The following is a 21,595-nucleotide window of genomic DNA, read 5'->3' as shown; positions in this document are numbered from 1 at the left end:
ACCTAACGATTGTGGAACCAAACTTAATCTCCAAAAGTTTTATAAACCATACCAAATGTACAATGTATATTCCCAACTCATTTTCTCTGAACTACCTAACCATATGTGGAGGCAGGGATGATGATTTTTTTCTACCTGTATTTAATTAACACTTTCGGTGTCTTTCTTCTTTTCCAGGATGGTCTGACACCTCTTCACTGTGGGGCGAGGAGCGGGCACGAGCAGGTGGTAGAAATCCTTCTAGACCGAGGAGCTCCTTTCCTGTCCAAGACCAAGGTAGCTACTGGGACGATCACTTCAGGAGACGTTGCTTAGCTCAGAATAGTTGAGGGAACAAATTCATGTCACATGTTTTATTTTTTATAAACAGAATACAGTACCAGTCAAAAGTTTGGACACACCTTCTCATTCAACTACTTTGAAGAATCTAAAATATAAAACATATTCTGGTTTGTTGAGCATTTGTTTGTTCACCACATAATTCCATATGTGTTCCTTCATAGTTTGGATGTCTTCAATATTAATCTACAATGTAGAAAAAAATAAAAATAAAAATAAAGAAAAAAACATTGAATGAGAAGGTGTGTCCAAACTTTTGACTGGTACTGTAGATCACATTTCACTAGAAAAACGTGGTACACATCACTAATAATTATGTTACACAGATGTTTTTATATACCAGCTTTCCTCAGCACACACAGAGCTATTTGACATCTAAACCAATCAGATAGCAGGTCTGTTGTTGTTGCCGTAGTGTTGACGCCTTGTCTCCATAACGTCTGTGCGACCTCTCCAGAACAGCCTGTCTCCACTGTGTAGCCCCACAGTTTGACCCCGCGGGACGACCAGTGTAACAAAATAGACATTGTTGTAATGACCTCGTCATAACAATGCTTCTGTAACCTTCTCAACAACTTCCTTCTCAGTCTGTCTGTGCAGCTCATGGCCACGCCCTAACTTACTGTGTCTGTCTGTCCACTTGTCTATGTGTCCGTCTGCGTGTGTGTTTGTCTCTGTCTCTCTCTTTGTCTCGCTCTCGTTCTGCCTCTCTCTTTCTCTCCCCCTCTCTCTGTCTTTACCTCTCTTTCCCCCCCACTATAGAACGGGCTGTCGCCGCTCCACATGGCCACTCAGGGGGACCACCTGAACTGCGTCCAGCTACTGCTCCAGCACGACGTGCCGGTGGACGACGTCACCAACGACTACCTGACGGCGCTGCACGTTGCCGCCCACTGCGGCCACTACAAGGTGGCCAAGCTCATCGTGGACAAAAAGGCCAACCCGAACGCCAAGGCTCTGGTAGGGATAAAGGGGTGCACGGGAGATGATTGTGAAAAGTGACAAGGTCATAAAGGACAAAAGCATCCAAATAAATAAACATATTATATGTCAATGTATTTAGCCAAGAAGAAGAAGAATCTTAATGAGAGGCTCTTTGCAGTAGTGTCCTGACAAGACAGCAGCAGCATTATATTGATATACATAATACATACAAAGAATATAAAGAGAATAATAAAGTGTCAAACAGCTATGATCAAAATATAATAATATAAAATTTGAAGGCAGATACAAGACAAATATTGATATTATTGTCGCCAAAAAGACACTAGTTTTGTGTTGATTCAATTACATTTATTTTTTTCGGTTTATTTAATAGAATGATAATAACAATAGCAGTAAAAAGTCATAGAAATATGACTAATATTAATAATAGCAGCATTGTATGTTATATAATGACAATAATTATAGAAATATGACTATGAATATGATTCTGATCATTTTCCGAATAGAAAAGGTCGATTAAAACTACAAAACATTCAGTGTGTCATATAAAATGTTTTGCTTGGCAAAGAAAAAGGGAATTATCCTTCATGAAGATTTATGAATTCAATTAATAGAGGAAATGTGCCAACCAATATTTCAATGCTATTTTACAATTACATTGCACAGTTTTATGTTATGGCAAAATGACCCAGCCAATAGGCTTAAGCTGCACTTATGTGATGGTTTGAAAGGAGAATGAGATACTAAGGGCTACAAAGTTTTCTTAAAAGTGAATAAAAATTGTCAAATGAAGCAGAAGGGAAGACAAACAGAGATCTGGGAATGATAAATTCTGAACAAAAGATGTTGAAAATGACACAATGCTACTAACATTCTCTGCACCACCCATTCATTTTATAGCAGATGTGCTTCATCTTATCAGCCAAATATGAGCAGTCATACAACTCTTGTAAACTGTGGAGACATCATCCCTTGAGTAAGTGTGAGCCTCAAACTAAAGGCCATTTTCTGTCTTTCTGTGTGCAGAATGGTTTCACTCCGCTTCACATCGCCTGCAAGAAGAACAGAGTGAAAGTGATGGAGCTGTTGCTTAAACACGGAGCGTCTATCCAGGCTGTCACCGAGGTACAGAGCACTATTTTCTGCTTGACTCTACCTGTTAGCACTTGGCACCAAAAGTGATTTCTTTAAACTGTGCTGGCTTTTAAAGATTCTGAGCTGCACCATTTTATGCATTGTGACTATGCTTTTAATAGAGCTTGTCTTTGTCTTGACTTGTTTTGTCTCCAGTCTGGCCTAACGCCCATCCATGTGGCAGCCTTTATGGGCCATGAGAACATCGTCAATGCACTGACACACCACGGAGCCTCACCTAACACGACCAATGTAGTGAGTGGATAATTAGTAATGCACTGTCAGATGTTGGAAGTACATGTTTCTCTTAAAAGTCCCACATCAATACATATGAAAACCATTTCTGTGTTCCATCCAGCGAGGAGAGACATCTCTCCACATGGCAGCCAGAGCGGGTCAGGCAGACGTGGTCCGATACCTGCTCAAGAACGGAGCCAAGGTGGAGACCAAGTCCAAGGTCAGAACACTGAGCCTCATTATCAATCACTGTGTCTGGGAGAGAAGGAAAAACAAAACAATGATAAAATACTGGGCCAAAAGTCACTTTCTCCTTCTCCGCAGGACGACCAGACAGCGTTGCACATCTCCAGTCGGCTGGGAAAAGTCGACATTGTCCAACAGCTGCTGCAGTGCGGCGCCTCTGCCAATGCCGCCACCACCTCAGGCTACACCCCCCTTCACCTGGCCGCCCGCGAAGGACACCAAGACGTTGCTGTGATGCTGCTGGAGAACGGAGCCTCGCTCTCCTCCTCGACTAAGGTGGGTCAGATGGAGGGTCTTTTGTCATAACACAGACAAACACAGACATCTGAAGAACCAAGAAGCACAGAACAGAGCAGCTTCATCATTACAGTGTTGTGTCCCTCCACTAGTGGGCGCCAGTTTCCAAAAGTCTCCATGGTTGTTGTCTTATTATGATCATCAGTCAGAGTTTGTTGCTGCTGAAATATTCTGTAACAACAAAAGCATTCAAAGAGACCAACGGCCAGAGTAAGGCTTAAGCATGTCACATAGAGGAGTCACATGACATTTCAGTGCTCACATTCAGGTCAATGGTAGTTATTAGTGTTGGCCCACTTAAGTAGAACACTTAAACACTTCTATTTTCTATCAGTGTAGCCCAACATGGACGGATGATGTCAGATTTTTGGTGGTGCTGGTTTCACACGTGACTAATTGCACGGATCAAGGTCAAAAATAGATTTAGAGTAGACTTCATGGAATTGGTTTGTGCATGTGTGTGATTGTATGTTGCTGTGGGCTGCCTTTGAAGGTGACCTCTGTCAGTGGAACAGATTAATGAACAGTAAACCCCTCGGTGCCAGCGTCCTCTAACACACACACACATACTTTTGGGACTTCACTTGAGTCAGCTGTTTGACGAAACGATGTCACACGAATCCTGGAAAAGAGGAGTTGTGGGATGGAAACCATGAATTGACCCATTTGTGATGTTTATGAAACAAATATATCGTTAAAGTGCCAACATTTGAAATCATTTAAAACTAGGCTTCTCTAAAATGACCCCTTACTGTCTGAAAAATAAACCAATCAAACAAATGAGGTCATGTGTTTCAGAGCGTGGAATGGGTATCTGTGGGAGTCACATTCCTCAGGAAAATATGACCTAATGTCTTTAAATATCTTCACACACACACACACACACACACACACACACACACACACACACACACACACACACACACACACACACACACACACACACACGCACACACACACACAGAGATTAACATGATCACATTATACAGCAGCCATTTATAGATCTGGAATACACAAGGAAATAAGGGCCTTTGCCTTAGTTTCTCAGGTTATAACATACCTCGTCGTTATAACAAAATGAGTCATGCACAGTAATAATAATATTAATTTATATAATGTAGTTAAATAAGTTAATTTATGATAGCTTAAAATGTATTTGAATTTAAAATAAAAAATGTTTCACAATGTGGAATTTATAAATATTGTATGTCGACAGTGCCTTTGAATGATAATATCAGGGTCTGATGCCATCCAAAGAAAAAACCTTCATGAAAAAACATGGTAGCTAACATACATTTTCATTTTAGGATGAAACTGTGTGTTTTCATAACCTAAATTGGACTTGAATTGGTTGTTAAACTCTACATTTTGTCAGTTTGAAAACAAGTTTGCAGTAAGTTTATGTGTCAGTTGTGCTGCGGCAGACATGTTTCGAGTAAAAATCCTTTAAGTCAAAATGAACACTGAACTTTATCCTCCAGATGAGCTATTTACAACTATGTGAGAAACTATGTTGTTATGAAGAAGAGTTTGACCCAGGCCAGCAAAGGCTGACCCAAAACAAAGTAAATATTCACTTCCTGTTTTTAATACCCGTCCAGCTTTCCGCTGTTTTTCATTTTGTTGATGTATTTCATTCTGTGCTCAACAGAAAGGGTTCAGTCCCCTGCATGTGGCAGCAAAGTACGGCAAGATGGAGGTGGCCAGTCTCCTCCTGCAGAAGAGAGCTGCGCCTGATGCTGCTGGAAAGGTGAGATGTCTTTAAAGAGAGGAGAGGCCTAATGCACGACGTGTTTCAGGGAGTCAATCTTTATCTTGACAACAACTTTTAAGGGTGTTTACAGATGTGTTTCTGCTGGAAAACATTAGCTGTCTGAAGAGGGAGTGACCCTGGCACAGAAACGACTCCACATATTAGGCAGGAGATGTAAACTCCTGCAAAACAGTATAAGCTCTAAATTTCTATGTCATAGTTAGCAACAACAAGGTGTGTCATGATCAGCGCCAAATAATCCTTAAAAAATCCTGTGAACGTAAAAGAAAAGCCTTAAGAAAACATCCATTTGGATTATTAGAAGCTGTATGTAGAAGATAACCTTATGTAACAGAGAACAAAAGATGAAGAATGAAGTATACAGACGCAGCTGTTGAGTTATCTTGAAGCTTTGTAACAATTTGCGAATTAAACAGTCAACAATTCTGGTGAGACCTGGCCAACAATTTAGGGAGAATCAGGAAGTCATTCAGACACTGTGACTATTTATCATCCTGCAAGTCTTTCTGTCTTCCGCTCTTATCCAACCTGTCTCTAAGAGAATAAGCAGAACCCTTTTGCAGTTGTATTTTCCAAGCTGCAGCGAGACACGGGTTTGGTGTTGGGGGAGGTTGTGGGGAGGAGCGGCAGGTTTAGGACTGATCCCAGGACAACACAGCCAACAGATGCTTGTCCTGTTGCAAAATCCTTCTGGGTAGATTTGCTTTTATTCCCTCGATGATGCGTTCTTTCCCCCTTAACATGCACCCTTGTACAAACGCATTTGTATACACATGCACTCACACATATTGACGCATTTACTTAGCACAGGCCTACTGGCACTGATTATCCTGTTAGCTATTTGTGTGTGTGTGTGTGTGTGTGTGTGTGTGTGTGTGTGTGTGTGTGTGTGTGTGTGTGTGTGTGTGTGTGTGTGTGTGTGTGTGTGTGTGTGTGTGCCGCCATCTGAGAGCGTTTAACATAATGGCAGTCAGGTATGATAATGAAGCTTCCACAATGCCTGGTGGTGTCGTGCTATAATACTGAGTCCAAACACAAAAGCTAAATTAGGGCCTCTATTGCAGTTAGAGTTACAGTAATTTTCTTTAGAGATGAGAAGAAAGACAATTACTTAATTGGTTTCCTCACATTTTGACTCAAAATGTTAATATAAGTCGCACACGTCTCCAGGACAGTTTGAAACAACACATCACAGCAGCTCATGAGATTATCAGGATATATACTGTATAATGCTTTCTTTTTCTGAGTAAATTTGAGTGTTTGATGAATATGTGGAACGTCTCAGTGATTCAGTAAGCGTCCTGAGATGGAAGTTGATTTATGTGAGGATGCAATACTATTGTAAATACACTGTATTTTAGTGCCTTGAAACATGTCATGACGGGACCTTTTTAACTAAAACAATAACAACAACATACTGCCACTGCTGTTGCTTGCACTCTATCATCTATGAAAATCATTTATCTCTGATTTCATTTTCGGTCTTTATGTTTTATGAAGCCTTTTGTGACTCCAGAAGGAGATGTTCAAAGTCTGATAAATTACCTCAAGCGATGTCACTGGTGGTGTGAAGTTAGAAAGAAGTGAGTTTACGACATATCTGTAGCCCACTCTTCATCTCTGTTTGAAGCTAGTGGCATCTTGGCTACATTAGCAGGTACTAGCATTACATACTTGAATCTCTGACTGAACTACAAGCCAAATTTTCACATAGAAGAAGAATGACTGGAATAAAAAATATATTATCTCTGGTTCTGCTGCATCAGCTTTGATCGTTTTTATGTCAAACGTTAAAATATCCATAAAAAAAAAAAATTGGAGCAAAGGTGACCATTTGGAGATGCATTTCATAAGCCAGCAATGTTTTCCCCCTAGCTTCTGCTTCCAGATAACAGAATGAAGATGCTGCATTAACTTTCATCAGTTTGATGTCCATCTTCATTCATATCTTATCGGCGTGTTTGCGCTTATGTGTGTGTGTTCAGTGATCTTCTAACCAGGTGATGTGTTGCATGCGTGTGTGTGTGTGTGTGTGTGTGTGTGTGTGTGTGTGTGTGTGTGTGTGTGTGTGTGCGTGTGCGTGGATGTGTGTGTGTATGTGTGTGTGTGGGTGTTATAGAGTGGGCTAACTCCCCTGCATGTTGCTGCTCACTACGATAATCAGAGAGTGGCACTGCTGCTGCTGGATCAGGGAGCTTCCCCACACGCTGCCGCCAAGGTATCCACACAAACGCACATCAACACATATACTACAATGAACTCATCTGGCTTGTGCCCTCATCTCCATCTCAGACCATTAACAATGTTAATACGTAATGTATCAGTATCAAATGCTCACCCATCTTTTTCCGTTCCATCTTGTCTCGTCTTTGACGTTGTGAGTGAATGTGCTGCTTTTTATTTGAGCTCAGCAAAGTCTTTGAAATCCCTCAACTAGCCAGAATTTACAATCAGGCTTGGTGGTTTACTGGATGCTTTATTTTCATATTTCTCATAAAACAAAACTGGAGAGCACATGTGAATGGACTGGTGATGTGTTATACATGTCGTAAATGAATCCAGAGTCCGTCTCGACTTCAAACCGCCCTTCTGTGAAGTTGGTTTCCGAGCTGAAAATTTAGTGTGTTACCAATAAAAATGAAGAAAAAAGAGAATAAAGTTACAGCTCTTGTTGAAATGTCTGAAAGACACAAACACACATGTTCCGTGACATATGGTCAAGTTGTGGCTTGTCTCCTGCTAGGCTTTGGCAGTCTGTTAAAACCACAGAACAAGTATGAGCAGAAAGGCAGAACTGCCAACCAAAAGATGGCAGGAAATGCCTGATTTTGGCTGGACTGTCAACTGACATTAAAGAATGTCTCCTGCAAGAGGAGAGAAAAACTTGTAAAGCTAATTTATCCTTGCTTTCTGTCTTCCCTCTTTGTCACTGTCTCCTGCTAGCTCTTGCTCTCTTAATCTCTATCTGTATCGTTTTATTCCTTCCTCCCTTCCCACATTCTTTTTCATTAGTTTCTCCTTCTATAAATTGTATTTAATTGGCTTTGTTGGTGTGCTTGGTCTCATTTGAAGGTTTTTGGAAAGGGATCATTCATTTGTTTACTAGGAATTGTCCTGAAGTGTTTGCACGCTCAAATGTGAGCAGTGCATGATCACAGATTTGTAGCAGAAGCATGGTGTGTATCTCTGAAAAAAGACAGGATGAAATTGTGAAATTGGTCTCGCTATAAACAGTCCCAAGATATTAGGACAGTTTGGAAGTGAGTGTGTGAACTCACCTTGGCCTTGAGATTGATGCCACTTTATTACTTCTGTGGTTGCAGTATTTTTAAACTTCTTTTACTGAACTGCTGACATTTCTTAACTTTTTTTTGGTACAAGCTTATTGTTTTTTGCTTCATGTCAGGGTCTTGATTCAGAATTGGTTTCCTCTGGTGCAGAACAAATCTGTCCGTTATCTGTCTTGTGATTATGTCAAATGTTTTGTATGTAATGAAAATGACTTACCATAGTGGTCTTTCCTACAACCTTGTCTCTACTTCAGTCTATAATGTATGAACTGAATTCCATTTTGATTCAGAATGGAATGAAATACATTATAGAGGAAAACGCTTATGGAAATCATCCCTGTTTTAAGCAACACTTGGCATTACAAACCCATTCATAATACAATATAATAAATAAAATAACATTAAAGTAGAAGAAGAGCTCAATCCATTCTCCTAACCCCTTCATCTCTTTTACCTGCCTCAGAATGGCTACACGCCGCTCCACATCGCTGCCAAAAAGAACCAAATGGACATCGGGACCACACTGCTGGAGTACGGCGCCGACACCAACGCAGTGACGCGACAAGGCATCAGCCCCATCCACCTGGCAGCACAGGAGGGCAGCGTGGACCTGGTGTCCCTGCTGCTGACCAAGAACGCTAACGTCAACGTGTGCAATAAGGTGAAATCAGTGACGGAGCTGCAGTTTGTAACAAGCTATTCAACAATAATCCTAGATTCTAATCCTTGCTAGTTTCACCTTAATCAGCATGTTTTAGAATGTAGATGAAAACCCTGTCGACCTCTAGTTTTCAGCATCTTGTTTACTGAGATTGATAGCTTGTTTTAGTCTTATTTGCTCCCACAATAACACATTTATCTGTGTACTCACACGTGTTTCTATCCTCATACACAGAGCGGACTTACACCACTCCACTTAGCAGCGCAGGAGGACAAGGTCAATGTGGCAGAAGTCCTTCTCAACCACGGGGCTGATGTCAACCCACAAACAAAGGTAAAGCTTTCTCAGCTCGTATACATACACACGATGTGAATACCCACACAGATAAGGGTCTTCAAATCACATTTAACAGTTGTGGTTTGATGCATAACCGTTAATTTACACACATCATTGACTATATGATTGTATTTATATTTTTCTCTCTAATTAAAGTGGATTTTCCTGTATAGTTCTAGTCTAGTCATGGCATCAGAAAAACACTCTCACACACAGACACACACACAGACACACACACACACACACACACACACACACACACACACACACACACTGTCCGCAATCATCTCGGGTGAAACATAAATAAAAGATTGATACCCTAGAGGAAGGTGTTCTTGTCTCTATGGATGCACCCGCCACACTGCAGCAAAAACACACAAACACACATGCACATGAGCACGTACATGCTCTTATTTTCAGTCACACTCTGTCAATTACGTTCACACACACACACACACACACACACACACACACACACACACACACACACACACACACACACACACACACACACACACACACACAGGACCCATAACAGGCTGGTCACGTTTATTGAGACAGACCTGCAGCAGCTGAAGGTTGGACTAACACAAGGTTATGTAGTGTCTGTGTGTGTGTGCGTGTGTGTGTGTGTGTGTGTGTGTGTGTGTGTGTGTGTGTGTGTGTGTGTGTGTGTGTGTGTGTGTGTGGGTGCGTATTGGTGCTGACAGGACACTTGTTTAGAGCGAATAGGTTATTCACTCACTGATCTCATGCATTAGCATTATGCACTGTACTCATAATTCAACAATGGCGTGAAATACGATGCACTTTTGAAGTTATATCTACAATCAGAGGTGGCATGCAACAAATACACATTTTTTTTCTTGCACAATAATTCAAAATTCTTTAAAAATACAGTATTCTTTTTACAGAATTCACTGTTAAATAAATTGTTCTTTCAGAAACTGTGACGTAACAAGATGAAGACGCCAGTGAGCATGCGTTACTGTATTTTCCCCTCCTTTTCATCTCCTCGCCCTTTCATGTCTGTGTCTCTTCCTCATGCAGATGGGTTACACTCCGCTGCACGTGGCTTGTCACTATGGCAACGCAAAGATGGCAAACTTCCTGCTGCAGAACAATGCCAGAGTCAATGGCAAAACCAAGGTAGAAAAACACATGTTCGCCCACTTACACACTCTCACATGCACGATCTTACGTTACTGTTTTTGTGTAGATATTCTTTTACATTCAGATTTCATGCAAATTTAGTATTTCCTCTTTTTCTTTCCCTGACTGTGTTTGTGTGTCTCTGTCTAGAACGGGTACACTCCTCTACACCAAGCAGCTCAGCAGGGCCACACCCACATCATCAACCTGCTGCTTCAGCGTGGGGCCCCGGCCAACGAGCTCACCGTGGTCAGTGCACAAACACACAGACACTCACACACACAGACACACACACACTCCACCAGAGCTGAAGCGTGATGAAATACTGAATGCTCTTTTGTGTTTTACTGTGGGCCTCCTGTGAATTACTTCCTGTTGCTCTCTCACTGGTCAGAACGGGAACACTGCCCTATCAATCGCCCGTCGTCTTGGATACATCTCTGTGGTGGACACTCTGAGGCCCGTGACGGATGAAAACCTGGACACCATGGTGAGACACTTGTCTCTCGGCATCTCATATGACTAAATGCACACAAGCTCTATCACATAACCATTAAAGTTCAAGCTAGTTTAAATCCTATTAATATTTTTCTTTAACATGGAAACGGTTTGAATATGACAGCCAGCCTAATAGAATAAATGCATGTGACATTGAGGTTAATTAGCATCGTTGAAAAGTTGTTCTTGAGGTTTTTTAGTACCGAGGCGAAACAGAATGATAACATTTTAAAAGGGAGAATTCAGCATCCTGGTTATGTGTGATTTTAGCAAATAAACCAATATCATACTTTGCTTTCATTTGCTCATTAAAATGTATTAAAGTAGTAAGCTTTTTAGGAGTAAAACTGTATTAAAATCAACTTGAAGCGATCATTAGAAAATAGTATCAATCTCAGCAACCACCAAAAAGCATTGCGATCAGGAGTTACAAGGCAAAAAAAAACGTTGACAATGTGTGATAAATAGTAAAATTCTGGATGTTTGTTGCGTTGAGAGGTTTGCAGTTTGCTAGAACCTTCCGATATGCTTTAGAAATGATCTGGACTAATGATCTGGACTAAAACATGTAAAACCGCTAGAGTGCTCTTTATTGAGCCGCTGTAGTGAACTGAATCGTGTGACCGACTCCTCTCCCAAATTAAAGCTTGGCCAGTCAGCCAACAGCAAACTGTGAGTGCAGTGATTGAGTGAAACCTGCAAATCAGCCAGCAAGTAAGTCAGTAAGTCACGCTATGTCACGTGTGAAGTTGTCCTGATTAAGAGAGAGAGAGAGAGAGAGAGGGCTTGGATTGGAGCTTAAGGTCTCTCCTCAAATAGCTCAGGTCACCAACAGAGATCTGAGCCACACACGTGTCTGGGAGAAAAGAGGGGGAGGGAGAAAGTGGGAGAGAAAGAGAGGCCGAAGGATGACGGTGAGGCGAAAAGGGGGGACAGTGAGTAAAACAACGGACAAAGAGGTCACCGAGTATCCTGCACAATCAGCAGAAAAGTGTATTAGTCATAACTTTCTCTATGCACAGTGAAGTAACGTAAAGATCAAGGTCGATCCCCTACACCTGTGTGGGATTGATCTATTATTCACTGGGCAGAGGCCTCTGCTGTTGTTTTATGTCTCTGTTAAACCGAAATCTGCAGCCTGGTCAGTTATGTGGAGTTTAATGGCCTTCAAACATTCAGTATCATTAGTTCTTACTGTGACAGAGGGCACGGCTAGGATTCAGTTAAATGTCCATATTAGGAAACATACGTGAAGGTCACATTGTAGTTGGAATGTAAATGCTGAACAGTTCATTAACTGACTACAGTTGTCTCCAAATTAGGTGATATAACATTTTCAAAACGGTAATAAGTATCAATAGGGATCTCAAATGCTTATGTGGTATATTATATTCTTTTAACTCATATTTTCCTTCTGCATTTGGTTTAAAGTTTTAGGGATTTGTCAAGAAAAAATAAATTTTAATAAAAAGTAAAAATGATGTTATTTTCACAAAACTGAATTGTTCAGTGATCCATCTTTTTCTCCACATTTACAGAGTACATCGGAAAAACACAAAATCAACGTCCCGGAGACCATGAATGAGTTCCTCGACATGTCCGACGATGAAGGTGTGTGACCAATGCTCAATTTACTGCTTCATTCTCCTATGTTTCCCACATTTTGCACTAAAATTACATTAATTCATACTTGCAAACTGTTGCTGTGACTTGATGCTTTGATTAAAAATAAGGTAATATCAATACACTGCATGATTTCCATACACTTGTGACTGTATGCAATGTGATGTAATTTCCATTAACATGTGCATGTTTCACTGTATGTGTATTCATCTCACACAGTCCGGGCCAATGTGCCAGAAATTCTCAATGAGGAGTCTTTTTCAGATGTTGATGAAGGTATTTGTCCCCAGTTTGCCTCGAACCGCTCTGTTGTTTGTTTGTTTCCCTCTAACATAACACACTGCAGCAGAACTAACGTGTCTTTGCTGTACTACTCTTCAGCGTTGCTGTTCATTTTCAAAAGAAAGTCTCTCAGCCAACAGTCAGAGCACACATACACTGTAACTGAACGCTGTGGTCATGCACTTTAGTTATTATGCAGTTTATGAATACGGTTGATGTAAAAGATATTCTCACCCCAAGAGCCAATAAGAGGGTCAGATAGCAGATATTCTACTTCATTTTGTATGGTCAGCCTGCCATCATCAGACAAAGAATGAAGTCTCAGCTGTTAGAATTACTACAAGAAAACCATCAACAGGCCTTGAATCTGGTCTTGATTTTCTGGCAGGATAGAGTGTCCTCTTTCTTTTCACGAACTGACACTGCCAACAATATTCTCACTGCTACTTGAAAACACATTTGTTATTTTTAACTGCTTGCACATCATCTGTGTCGTACTGCGTGATTGTCTTCATCAAAGACACTTTGTGAAGTGTCGTCCGATTCGCAATCTCTTTGAAGGAGATGCTGTGAAATAATGAAAACAAGGTCAACGTGGCTCACCTTATGTTTTTATTCAGTTGACAGACTATGAAAAGGCCTGCATGCACTCTATGACACAATGGTGCCTCACTGTATGTAAGCCTCAATTAAATTACATAACATTCATGATATCTTAACAGAATAGCTGCCGGAGCAGAGCAGGACCAAGAGCCACTGCCAGGTTTACGGAACACGCCACATTGTTTCGTGCTGCCCACTTCGGTCGTCTGCCCTTTGTTTTGGAACCACAGAGCCAACAGGCCTGTAAAATTGATGAGCTCGTTCATGGGCTGTTGCTTAGGGGACAGTCGGGGGGGGGGGGTTTCTGTGTCAGGTGATACAGATAGAATCAACAAGTTACATACGCAGACACATACATATCAGGTGATGAAGGGTGAATCTGAGCTGTAGCTGCGTGATGAAGATCCTCACTGGCAAATCTATTAATGTGTTATCACTACCACGCAGGAATCATACATAAGAGTATCCACGGCCTCATGAACTCCACATAAACTGTTTATACTGTGTGCATGATTCATCAGCATTGTGCTTGTGCAACTCGGACTTGATGTTCACTTTGCCCAATAGAAAGCAGCACCAGACTTCAGTTGGCCATTGCTTTCAGGCCTGCACTCCTTCATCTCTCTCTCTGTGTGTGTGTGTGTGTGTGTGTGTGTGTGTGTGTGTGTGTGTGTGTGTGTGTGTGTGTGTGTGTGTGTGTGTGTGTGTGTGTGTGTGTGTGTGTGTGTGTGTGTGTGTGTGTGTGAGAGAGAGAGTAAGGGAGTTAGGAAGTATAGAGTGTCCACATCTCTGTTTAATCCTAAAGCCGATCCTATTAAGCTGCAGGTGTGAGGGTCACTCCTGGTCTCTGGCTATGTGTGTGTGTGTGTGTGTGTGTGTGTGTGTGTGTGTGTGTGTGTGTGTGTGTGTGTGTGTGTGTGTAGCCTGCCTCTGCAATCACGTGCTCATGTCACGCTTTCTGTAGTCTACTACGTAAAGCCACTAATTGAACCATCTTCAGAGAGCAACTTAACCCCTGGTTGTCTGACGTCACAGTGTAGAGTATCTGGAGCACTGACCTCAGAGGATATGATTACTCCAGTTGGTGTTCTGTGTACTGAAGGTCTTTAACTGCCAAACACCCCTTGCTTCATTGCTCTAAAAGTACTTATTCTAGTGAAGGTTGGGGTCGTTTTGTGCAACATGGAGAAGGAAGAGAAATATTGCTCAAGTATCTTAAAAAAAAATAATTGCAAAATGATGGTGGTTATTTCATCATTATTTTAGTCCCACTCCCAGTTTGACATGCAGCCAGACTTCCACCATATTGGAAAGAAAAGACAGGAGGAGCGTCCAGTGGAGAGTTTTTCTTCTCCTCCTCCTCCTCCTCCTCGTCACTGTCTCCTCTGCGGAGGTTTCCCAGGCGTTTGCTCAAACGACCTGTCAGCTGACTCTGCTCTCTCCACAGAGCAGTGAACACTCTCAGTGCGGCCCCTGGTGACTCTCTCTCCAGTTTGGTTGTGGATGCTGGTGAGCCAAAAGGGCGCACCGAGACTTCCTCTCTTTAAATCCCATGAGATGAGCTTCTTTTGAGCCGCCTGAAGGAGAATTAACCCCCGCTGTGGCCGCCGATGGCTTCTGCTCTTTACTGCCCCAGCATTGTGCACTTTTTCTGCAGCAAGGAGACGCAAAACTTAAAAAAAGAGTTTGAATTGTTGGTTTCTTTTTTGGGAGGAGAAAGTGCGGCAGAGATGTGCGCACTAAAGCGGCAAAAACGCGCAAGTTGGTGTGAGTGGAGTTAAGTGCGTGGGGTGAAGAGAGGGCAACGAGCTCTGGATGGACTACCTGATAGTCCTCAGCTCTCACTGGATTTATACTTTCCATCCCGAGGACGTTTAACGGAGCTTTAGAGAAATAGAAATAACCCAGGAGGGGTCTGCAAGAGTTGTGATCAATATGGCTGCGATGAACAAAGGTAAGTCTTTAGAGCATCAGAGGAAGCTTTAATGGCCGGTGTTTGGTGGTTTGAAGGCTGAGATATTAAAAAAAACCCACATATACTCATACAGAGGATCGACCGATGGACAGAAAGTGGAGTCATTATGTGAGAACCGATGTGAAATGAGTCATTTTTTTTTTTTTTATGTTATTGGATTGTTAAATTATGGCAATTCACTCAGCCTTTCACCTGCTATGGACATTTAGTTTTTTTTTTTTTTTTTTTTTACTTGTGGTGTTAGAGAGAGTGAGTTTGATGCGGTGACTTTGTAACACAGGTGTGTGTGTGTGTGTGTGTGTGTGTGTGTGTGTGTGTGTGTGTGTGTGTGTGTGTGTGTGCGTGTGTGTGTGTGTGTGGTGTGGGTGGTGGGGTAGCTGAGCTTGAATGGGACGGTGATACATTACAGCAGAGAGGAGACAATTGTTTTCCTTTTGTGTCAAGTCAGACAGAAACAGCTAGAAAAACACAGGAAGATAAGTGATTAATTTAACCATCAGAATAAAAGCATAGCACATGCAGAAAGAAATTATAGCTATGCTGTGATCTTGAGTTGACATCTAAGGTTTTCCAAGACAAAAGTGGTAAGGCTTAGTGTTAGAATAAAGGTGCATGTAAAGCTCCAGATTCATCGTTATTCTCTGACATCCTAAAATGTTTGGCTACTGGGGGTGAAAAAAAACCCACTAAATTTGCAGATAAAACATTTTCTTCCTCAATTTATGTCACTTTTATTTCACTGGAAACATATTGCAGTTTGTCTTTACCCTCAGTTTATATTGATTAATGCTGCACTGTCTTCATATTAACTAAGAGTAAGTTAGGGATGGAAATGAAGATGATTAAGTGTAAGCACAGAATTTTTTTGCTCTTCTTGGTAAAATAATGGAAAGCATTGAACGTAATGACAGTAATCCAGTCTCAAATTATATGGCCGCACAGAGCAAGCGCATATCACGTTTCAATAGGTCTAGATTCCTGTTGCAGACAGTAGAAGTTGCAACACAAGTTTATTTACGTAATCAGACCGAGGGATGTAAAGCAAACCTAATAGAAGAACATGAATATAATATCTTAACTTACACTTTTAATAAGATAAGATAAGATAAGATAATCCTTTATTAGTCCCGCAGCGGGGAAATGTACAGGATTACAGCAGCATAGGTTATAGTGCAAACAAGAGACATAGTAGAAGAAAACAAGATAAAATAAAATAAAAAACAAGCATTATAAATAAGCAATTAAAACAGTAAAGAATCCACAATAACTGAAATATTATATCTACAGACAGAAAAACTATTATAGCTACAATTGCACAGTGTATTGTATTGCACAGGTTTTTAGTGTCACGTGTCATTTAATTATAAATTGATTTGGCATTCTGCTTTTGGGAGTCTATTTGGTCACGTGGTTCCATGAGTTTTGAAAAGCAGGTGTTATTATTTTAACAGTTTTATTTGAGGTTTAACAACCCTTCACAGATGGGTTTTATTTTGAAATTTGACACTGGAAATGCCTACTATTAAACGCCGTCCAGCTTGATGGTGGTGCTGCTGTCTGGTCGGGAGTGCGGCAGTACTGACGGCAGGGGGAGGGGCTGCGGTGAAGGAGCACAGTGTTGCAGGCAGGACAGAGCCGAGCATGAGGGAGAAGGGGAAGCACAGTAGCCGCTCCGCCGGCTTCATTGACCGGCGTGTCATCGTCCACCGGTCCGCCGATAGAGGTGCGGTGCGGTTCTGCCCTCTGTGCTTATTGTCTGCGTGTTGTGTGCCCAGGCTGTGGTCGCTGTTTAAACCCTCTGCGGTGCGTCTGTTGAGTGTTGTGAAAGCAGCTGCGTTTGGTTTTACAGGAGATGTACCGCAAAGTGGCTTTGCAGCATCCTCTGATGGCATTTTTATTCTCTAAAATGATTACTGTCTAACCTTTTAAAAACAGTCAAGCATCTGTGCTGCTCAGTCTTCCAGCTTCATGTTGCTGTTGTTGTTGTTGTTGTTGTTGTTGTGTCACAGTCAAATGAATAGGCAAAGTTGCAGTGATGTATGTTGGTTTAAACAACAGGGTGCTTTAGATAAATGATCCAAGGCCTCCTCTAAGTACCATTATCAAATAAGTGAGAGACTGATGTAGGCAGTGGGGTTTTTTTTTAATTTTATTTTCTTCCTGAGGTGCCGCATCACCTCTCTTTGCCTGGATTGGCTTCCCAAGTTAACAGGAGGATTTTTATGATTTCATCCCCACCACCAGGTGAGGATGCGATGACCGGGGACACAGACAAATACCTGCGGCCTCAGGACCTCAAAGAGCTGGGGGATGACTCTCTCCCTCAGGAGGGGTACATGGGTTTCAGCATAGGAGCCCGCTCAGCCAGGTAAGCACCTGTTATTTATATTATTTAAAAAAAAAAATCATTGATGTTTTCTGGTGCAGTGCTGATAACTATTTGGTACGACCAGTCCTTAGAATATTGTGGCCAGGTTATGTTTCTATATATATTTGTTATACAAACATAACATCAGATATGGTTTTGGTGTATAATATATGTTGGACTGAAACAGATCAAATAATGTACGGTCCCTCTAACACACATACACACACACACAGGAACCCGGACACAAACACACACAGACTCACACACACAAAAACAGAATAATGGAAATCGCTGGAGAGAGCAGCTGGAAAGTTGCCATCCAATGATTCAACCTGATAGAATGATTCAGCATTTTATGTGGCCTCATTCAAACCCAGGCAAAGATTACGAATGGGCCCATAGAGTAACACAAGAGATATAAGCTGTATCTTTGGACTGTGAGGCCTTTGATGCTCTCCGTGAACAGCTGCTCATCGAGATTCGGCACAGGCCTAACTACAGTTTCAGATTGTGGACAAAGTATGCAGTGGAAAACTGTCGGGCTCCAGTGAAAACACATCAGCAGCACACAGGACAAGTGTTTTCACAGCCCCAGAGTGTATTGTAGCCACGCTGACAGATGGCAGATGTTCTGTGATGGTTAGATTGATAAAAACAACGACACTAGCTGTGACGGGAAGCTGCGGGTCGCAAAAGAAACATAGGAAACAGTGAATTAAATGGAGATATTCCATAAACAAGCTTGTTGGATGGAAAGAGATTTGAATTGAATTGTGTGAATTGTTGTTAGGAGTTCAAAATATCTAAATTAGGATAGTTAAAAGAGGTTTGTGACCACATTTGAGGGTTTGAAGTTTCAGTTAATAGCTCAAACTGCAGTTTATTGGTATTTAAGGGTACTACAGAGAAAGTATATTTGTAAAAAAGTATATATTCCTCTGCTACAATTTAGACATGCACTTAATCTGATCCTTTATGCTGCTTTTGTGTAATTTAAAATCAAGAACAGTAAGCTAAAAATAGATTTTAAAATCGTTGAGAATCGTCTCCTTGTTTGTAAAATGCTGTGAAATACTGTCATTTACTGATCAATGAATGTATGATGCTGAGCAAGTTCTCTTCTTCTCCTTACTTTCTGTTTATGACATCGACATTGCATGGTTTGCTTTTTGACTGGGCTGCACACACACACACACGCACACACACATACACACACACACACACACACACACACACACACACACACACACACACACACACACACACACACACACACACTCAATAAATAACTAGTCATAGCATACCGCCATGCAAAAGCACAGCATCAATGTCGTATGAGGTAAAAGATGAAAGCCACATCATGCTTGAATGTCTTCAAAATGCTTCGCTTTTCACTCTTCTATTTTGTTCTTTTCCTTGTTTTTCCTGCACCGTGTCCCCCATTCTAGCCCTAGACTCAGGTAAGAACAGAGTAGTAGTTGTAGAAGTAGTAGGAATCATTCGTTGTGAATGGTGTCTCCCCTCTTTACCCTGTGACACCTGAACTGCTGTTTAACCCTGTTACACCCATTGAAACCACTAACCCCAACCACGGGTCATCCAATGTACTTTGGCCTCATCCAGTGTTGTTGTCATTCTGTTTGTGGTAACAGGTTTGTCACTTTCTTGCCGTCACGTGTTGTATTTTGAGATCGTCGCTGCATTTTTGCTGATCACCATTCACCATAATCTGTCTTAAAATAATTATGTTTTGCAGACTTTTCTTCAGTTTGAGTTGTGTTGAATAATTCTATAACTTTTTGAGGTGGCACTTTATAATTTCGTAGTGCCACTGGGTGTAACTTCCAGGGATAAAACACATCAGTTTCTTTATAAATCACCCCTTTTATCCCCTCTATTTACACGCCAGTAATTGGAGATTCATCCAGGATTAATATGGATCTTAAATCATGGTTAGCAGAGATGGAAACTAAACGGCCTGAGATTTCTGCTGGAAGTTTGGGACCGGCATTTAGAAATCATCGAGGACAAACACTCGGTCACACACACAGATGCATTTGCGGCCAACAACTCACGTGTACGCACAATGACACAAACAATTGTCTGCACAGTTCCTAAAAGCACAGGACCATCGGTATATACATAGGGATCCCAGGCAGAATAAATCAAGTCATTTGGCTAATGGGAGATGTAGTTTACAGCAAGGCAGACGGATTGATCAACAGTGAAATGAATGGAGTGTTGGGGAAAGAAGAGTCTTCCATTGAGTGGATTGTTGGCTCAAAGCAGTTGAGTCTAAGTAACAATAGAGATAGTAAATGGAGAGGAAAAGATGAGGGGACAGTGGTGGCATGACATGCAGAAATAAAAAATAAAAAAAGAGGACAACCGAGATAATTAGACGGAAGGACAGAAGGAAATGGAAAATCGTAGATGTTTAGGGAAAAGAGGAATATGGACAGAATGAGCTGTGAAGAACAAACAGAGTCCGGGTGAGAGCAGAGGGGTGGTGGTAGTGGGGGTGGTGGGGGGGGAGTGCTGCTGCCGTGCCAGCGAGTCCTTTCAGGCTGCACAGAGTTGCTTGGTAACTTCGATGGAGGGGTAGGCAGGCTGCGCTGAATAAAGGGGCTTCTCTCTGTGCTGAATAGTGTGCCCACTCAAACATGCTGAGCTCTGCATTTTTCTCTCCCCCCGCCCTCCTGGCTCACCCGTTCTCCCCCCTCCTCTCCAACCTCAAACACAGGACTCATCGATACACACGTACAGTATACAAAATAAGGCCCGGAGTTGTCTGCTTTGTCAGTGGGATTGTATCTCTTTGCAAGTCCCTCATCGAGCAGCAACACGTACGAAAACACACCCCTGTACGTTTTAGAAGCCTAAATCAAAAATGTCTGTAATCGTGATTGTGCGAAGGCTCGTCTGCTCTGATCAAATCCCTGTAGCAAAAAACAGCACAGGAACAAAAAAAAGAAAAGAAAAAAAAAAACCTCAAAGGAATCTACATCGCCGCATTGAGCCAGAGAGGCTGCAAAAATAGGCACACGTCACCGCACACACAGCCATAAAGCAGACTGCAGCAAGACAGATAGAAAGGACCAGCTTCTCTTTTTTTGTATTTTCGCTGCTCAGAAACAGGTCTAGGTCAGCTGCTAATCTTAGAATAAAGCAGTGTCAGTCTTCGAGCTTCAGTCAGATTTAACCGTTTGAGACACTTTTTGAAGCCGACCTTGTTTCTTGCGAGAAACGTCTGTCGGCGAGCTGCATACACAAATCATATTTCATCATTTAGACACACTTAGTCACATCTGTGATCATGCCGCACACCAACAACACCTCTGAATAGGCGTCTGTGTTCTCTTTCCGGCTCTTCCTCTTCCCCTCTATCTCTCAATGCAAACAAAGTGACCTCGCTCACATTTCCATCTCTGAATAACCTGCTGCAGTATCTTATCTTTGTCCAACTGCGGGCTCTTCAGCCTCTCTCTCTCTCTCTCTCTCTATTTTCCACTTATAACTTTTGGACTCTCTCCGTCCAGTGAGATAAAATAAACCCGTGTTCCCTGGAGGTTGCATGTAGTAATGGATTCCCTGCTTTTTGTTTTATGTCGTGTTCCCCTGCTCGTCACTTGTTGTTGCCCACGGCGCCGGGTTGCGTGGTAACATGTAGCCTCCGCTCCTTCAGTTCGGATAGGTCCAACACACTCAACCGGAGCTCCTACGCACGGGACAGTATGATGATCGAAGAGATTCTGGCGCCCACGAAGGACACGGTAAGATCAATTTCTTATCTTTCTTTTGTTGCCCTTTTCTCCTTATTTCAGACTATGTTCCC

At 41.9% G+C, this 21,595-nt stretch overlaps 1 protein-coding gene across 1 annotated transcript in view; it reads left to right on the top strand.

Annotated features, from left to right (window-relative positions):
• Window positions 1–21,595, top strand: part of LOC129092723 (ankyrin-3-like) — a 96,257-nt gene that overhangs the window by 43,220 nt on the left and 31,442 nt on the right. The window contains exons 12-29 of the mRNA XM_054600741.1: window positions 178–276; window positions 1,102–1,299; window positions 2,311–2,409; window positions 2,575–2,673; window positions 2,777–2,875; window positions 2,980–3,177; window positions 4,850–4,948; window positions 7,092–7,190; window positions 8,726–8,923; window positions 9,158–9,256; window positions 10,310–10,408; window positions 10,562–10,660; window positions 10,806–10,901; window positions 12,448–12,520; window positions 12,752–12,808; window positions 17,637–17,760; window positions 19,209–19,220; window positions 21,431–21,533. Of these exons, the coding sequence (XP_054456716.1) occupies window positions 178–276; window positions 1,102–1,299; window positions 2,311–2,409; window positions 2,575–2,673; window positions 2,777–2,875; window positions 2,980–3,177; window positions 4,850–4,948; window positions 7,092–7,190; window positions 8,726–8,923; window positions 9,158–9,256; window positions 10,310–10,408; window positions 10,562–10,660; window positions 10,806–10,901; window positions 12,448–12,520; window positions 12,752–12,808; window positions 17,637–17,760; window positions 19,209–19,220; window positions 21,431–21,533 (1,950 nt within the window). The remainder of the gene's footprint in view (window positions 1–177; window positions 277–1,101; window positions 1,300–2,310; window positions 2,410–2,574; window positions 2,674–2,776; window positions 2,876–2,979; window positions 3,178–4,849; window positions 4,949–7,091; window positions 7,191–8,725; window positions 8,924–9,157; window positions 9,257–10,309; window positions 10,409–10,561; window positions 10,661–10,805; window positions 10,902–12,447; window positions 12,521–12,751; window positions 12,809–17,636; window positions 17,761–19,208; window positions 19,221–21,430; window positions 21,534–21,595) is intronic.

The sequence above is a fragment of the Anoplopoma fimbria genome, chromosome 6 (genome assembly GCF_027596085.1).
Source record: "Anoplopoma fimbria isolate UVic2021 breed Golden Eagle Sablefish chromosome 6, Afim_UVic_2022, whole genome shotgun sequence".
NCBI classification, from domain to species: domain Eukaryota; kingdom Metazoa; phylum Chordata; class Actinopteri; order Perciformes; family Anoplopomatidae; genus Anoplopoma; species Anoplopoma fimbria.
This window is presented reverse-complemented; position numbering and strand designations above follow the sequence as displayed.